The 4,226-nt window shown below is 67.5% G+C and overlaps 1 protein-coding gene across 1 annotated transcript; it reads right to left on the reverse strand.

Moving 5' to 3' along the window:
• Positions 1–5: 5 nt before the first annotated feature.
• On the reverse strand, positions 6–3,930 carry ADAM15 (ADAM metallopeptidase domain 15; the record flags this gene model as incomplete). The annotated part of the gene is made up of 17 exons (XM_017727849.1): positions 6–17; positions 100–177; positions 244–394; positions 467–575; positions 645–840; positions 932–1,024; positions 1,174–1,351; positions 1,431–1,579; positions 1,647–1,731; positions 1,807–1,976; positions 2,075–2,143; positions 2,224–2,286; positions 2,359–2,521; positions 2,613–2,689; positions 2,796–2,874; positions 3,141–3,217; positions 3,802–3,930. Coding segments are annotated over 17 exons (1,878 nt in total), but the record flags the coding sequence as incomplete, so codon positions are not given.
• Positions 3,931–4,226: the final 296 nt, after the last annotated feature.

Genomic DNA, 4,226 nt, shown 5'->3' on the forward strand with positions numbered 1-4,226 from the left:
CCGTGGTTGTTGCCCACCTGCGTGGGTGACCCCGGCCGAGCTCAGCCCCTGAGGGGCAGGTTCCCCACTGCAGCGCCCGCCCCTCAGCCCCACACTCACCCCGTGCCCATGGCAGTTGCTCTGGCACTGCTGGTCACCCAGCACGGAGATGTCCTGGCACCGGTGCTGGAGGCACATCTGTGGGGGATGGGGTGTCAGCACTGTGAGAGCCCCTGCTCCCTTCCCTGTTGCCCCACTGCTCACCTTCCCAGGGCCACAGGTGGTGCCGGGCAGCACCATGGCCGCATCGGTCACATCCTCGTCCCCGGGCAGGGGTGTCCCCTGGCAGGACCCTTCCGGTCTGTCCCCACGGGTGCTGCCGCGCTGGCACTGCAGCATCCCACAGCTGGTGTCCCTGCAGGGACAGTGGGGTCAGGGCAGGGGGCACGGCAAGGGGGACATGGAGAAGGATCGGGACATCACTCACTGCTGGCCGCAGGTGACATAGGAGCCATTGGGGAGCTGCCCGCAGTGCCCATGCTCATCTCCTCTTGTGTTCAGGGTGGCCATGCAGGAGCTGGAGACAGGACTGGCACCTGCAGTGGGGGCAGAGACCCTCAGCATCCCTACCTATCCCCCAGCACCCCACCCCGGCCCTGCTGTACCTGGCCCCAGCAGCTGCTGGCACTGCCCCTCGTAGGTGGCACAGGCGCCGTTGTAGCGGCGCGCCCCCCCGCCGGCGCAGGGCTGCCCGTCCTGCAGGAACGTGTCAGGGGGGCAGCGCGGCGAGATCCCGTCACAGAACTCGGGCAGGTCGCACTCGCCCAGCCGCTCCCGACACACGTGTCCAGCACGGCGCAGCTGTGGGGGGACGTGGTCAGATAAACAGGGTGAGTGGGGGACCCGCCCACCACGGGGTGTGCCCACGGCATGGGTGCCCATCCCCACGCACCTGGCAGTCCTGGCAGCAGGTGTCCTCGGTAGCACACACGGCCCCTGGCATCAGCTGGCAGGAGCTGCTGTTGCAGCAAGGATCGGTGCACTCCTGTGTTGGGGGGGCTACAGTCAGCGGGTGCCACCAGCACCCAGCACTGGGCACTGGAAACCACCTTGCCAGCCCCAGACGCCCCCCGGCAGAGCCACGGAGAAAGGGGGTGGCTTTGGGGCTTTAGGCCCGCCCAGAGCTCCCCGTACCACGCTGAGGCCACAGTCGCATTCCTCGCCCAGCTCCACGAAGTGGTTCCCGCAGGTGGGGCTCCCAGTCAGGAGCTGGGGCTTGGGGACGTTGGAGAGGCACCAGCCCTGGCCCTGCTGCAGGCTGCGCTCCAGGTCCTGCCGGCTGCAGTTGCTGAAGCTCAAGCCAGGCGTCAACCTGCAAAGCCAGGAAGGGGCCTGTGAGGTGGGGAAGGGGCTTGGCCCAGGCCCCCCGAAGGCCTGCCCACTGCCCTCACCCCGTAGGCGGTGCCATGATGCAGCCGCGGTCGTGCTGGAGGTCGCTGCAGTGGCAGAGGCGCCCGCTGCTGTCGTGGCGCATGCCCAGGTTGTGCCCCAGCTGATGGGCCACGGTGGAGGCGATGACAAGGACACTGACGGAGTGGTCCTGTAGGACAGTAGGGTCAGGGAGGGCAGGTGGTGGTAGAATGGGGTGAGGGGACAGAGGTACTGACCATGCTGACCCCCCCGGAGCGTGAGGGGGAACACATGGAGGCTTGAGTGGACATCCCCACTGAGACATCATCAAAGCGGGCACCCCTGGGGAGAGAGCACAGGGGGTTGGGGGAGCTGCTGTGGCCTTGTCCCTCTGTCCCCACCCTGTCCCCCACTCACGTCAGGAGCTGGGCATTGTCGTGGGGCAGCCGGGGCAGCAGCTCCTCCTGGCGCCAGCGCAGGAACCGCTCCAGCACTGCCCGGGCACTGCTGCCCACCGCGATCTTGTCACCCTCGCTCCAGACCTCCACCGCCAGCAGGGCCACCCGCACTCCCAGCGGGCGGAAGAACTGCGGGGGCACAGAGGAGTCAGAGCCCCCCCAACACTGCAGCGGCAAGGGCACAGCCGGGCACTGGGCTGGGACGGACAGACCTGACGGTCACTCACCACATCCACCTGGTTGGCGACTTCCAGGGTCCGGGTGTGAACACGCTGTAGGGTGGGGTAATTCTGGAACTGGGGAAACAGGGAGGGGGGTCAGAGGGGTGGCTGGGGAAAGGGCAGCCCCTGTTCTGGGGACACTGCCCAGCACTCACCGCAGCGTGGTCCACCACCATCACCAGCTCCACAAAGCGCTGCTCTGCCGCTGCCCGCTTGCCCTGGGGGCAGAGGGGGATCAGAGTGCTGATATGGGGACACTCTCTGTGGGGCAAGACCCCTGAGTGACCTACCCGCTGTGGCCAGAGGGGCTCTGTTGCCTCTGCCCCAGGGCGAGGGCCCTGCCCGCAGCTCTGTGGCTCCACCCGCAGACGGGACGCCACGTGTTGCCCTGGTGGGCTGCTGGTGTCCGGCTCCAGCACGTAGCTCCTGGTCTCTGACAGCCAGAGGTGGCCACTGGGGAAGGACAGAGGAGCTGGGATATGGAGCCCGTCCCATCACCAGCACAGTGGGAGTGGGCTCATGGACCACTGCCCTCGGGGCTCACCTGACTCCAGCAGATGCACAGAGGTTGGCCCAGGAGCCAGGGAAGCCCTGCACTGTCCCCTGGTAGCAGCAGTGCTCCTGCAGCAGAGAAGGGGGCTCAGAATCCAGCCACAAGCTGGGGTCCCCCTGGGGAACAGGGATAGCTTGGGGACACCACAGGTGACAGCTGTGCCCCAGGCCATACCTGCTTGCTGGGCTCCTGGATCACCCGTGTGCCATCGGGCAGGTAATAGAGCAGCGCCCCGGTGCCCTGCACCAGCTCCCTGCCAGAGACTCGTGTCACCCACAGCAGGGACCCCCAGCTCACCCTGCCCTGAGCACACCCCAGCAGAAACAGAGGACCCACCACGTCCCACCCTGCTGTGGGTGCACCCTGGGGCCCCCACCCCGCCTGTGCCATGGATGGAGACAGGGAATAAGGGAGCCCCACTCTAAGTGCACCATGGATAGAGACAGAGCCCCAGGGTCCCAGAAGGGTCCAGGGCCTCCATCCCACTCCCTGCTGCCGTCCCCAGAACCACAGACTCACCAGTTTTGCTCCAGCTCCAGCACCAGCCGCACCCCCTCAAGCTCCAGCAGGACTCTCAGACGGGCGGGGAATCCCCCCTGCCACAGGCCGCGGTTAAAGGGGTACCCCCTATCCCAAGCTGTCCCATCCCCACGCCCCCTCAGGAGCGCCGTGACCCGTGCGGCGGCCGGGGACCCGCGTGGCCCTGGCGCGTGCCCGGAGGGAGAGGTCGGAAGGGATGCCCTGCCCACCCCGCAGGAAGCGTCCCTCCCTCCCGGGCTCATTGTGTCGGGGAAAGGGGGGGTGAACGGAGCTGCGCCCCCACCCCGTTCCCCCCGCGCTTCCTGCCCGGTGCAGCGCGGCGGAAACACTGGAGAGACTCCCAGCGGCCGCGGGGTGGGCTGGGCCCTTCCGCCCCTGCCGGGAGGGACGCGGGGTGGATACCCCGACCCAGAAAGGTCCCTCCCAGCATCAGGAGAGGAAGGCGGATTTGTTGAGGGTTCCCCTCCCCACTGCTTCTGGGACGCCAGGGGTTCTGGGTGCTGGGACCCCCGAGGATGTGGCGCCAGGACACCGCATGTCCTGCACTGAAAAGCGGGCAGGGGAAGGTGGCAGGGTGCAGGCAGCCCCCAAGACATTGTCACGAGTGTGGGGGACGCCAGGGATGTGGGCGGGGGCTCACCTGGGTCGCTTCTGCCAAGCTGAGTGTCCGGTTATCCCACAGGACCCGCGGGGTCACAGACCAGGAGTGTCCTAATTCTTCACTGTGCTGCTGCGAGCTGTCACCTGCACAGGGCCCGGGGCCGCCGTGTCACCACCGCGTCACTCATCACATCCCAAACCCCCACGGTCACCCATCACATCCCAGACCCCGCAGTCTGCACCCTGGACCCTCCTGGTCACCCATCGCATTACGGACCCCTGCTGTCACCCACTGCAGCCCACCAGGGCAGGGGTTTGTGGTGGGAAGCAGTAACAGGGACCCCCACATTCACCTCACAGCAGCCAAGGGCACGGCTCCCGGCAGAGCCTGTGGGGGATCCCCCTGTTTGGGGGGTGCAGGAGGACGGGATGGGCTCCTCGGCCAAGCCTTGCATCACCTCGGCC

Source organism: Corvus brachyrhynchos, unplaced genomic scaffold (assembly GCF_000691975.1).
Source record: "Corvus brachyrhynchos isolate BGI_N302 unplaced genomic scaffold, ASM69197v1 scaffold122, whole genome shotgun sequence".
In the NCBI taxonomy this organism is placed as follows: Eukaryota; Metazoa; Chordata; class Aves; order Passeriformes; family Corvidae; genus Corvus; species Corvus brachyrhynchos.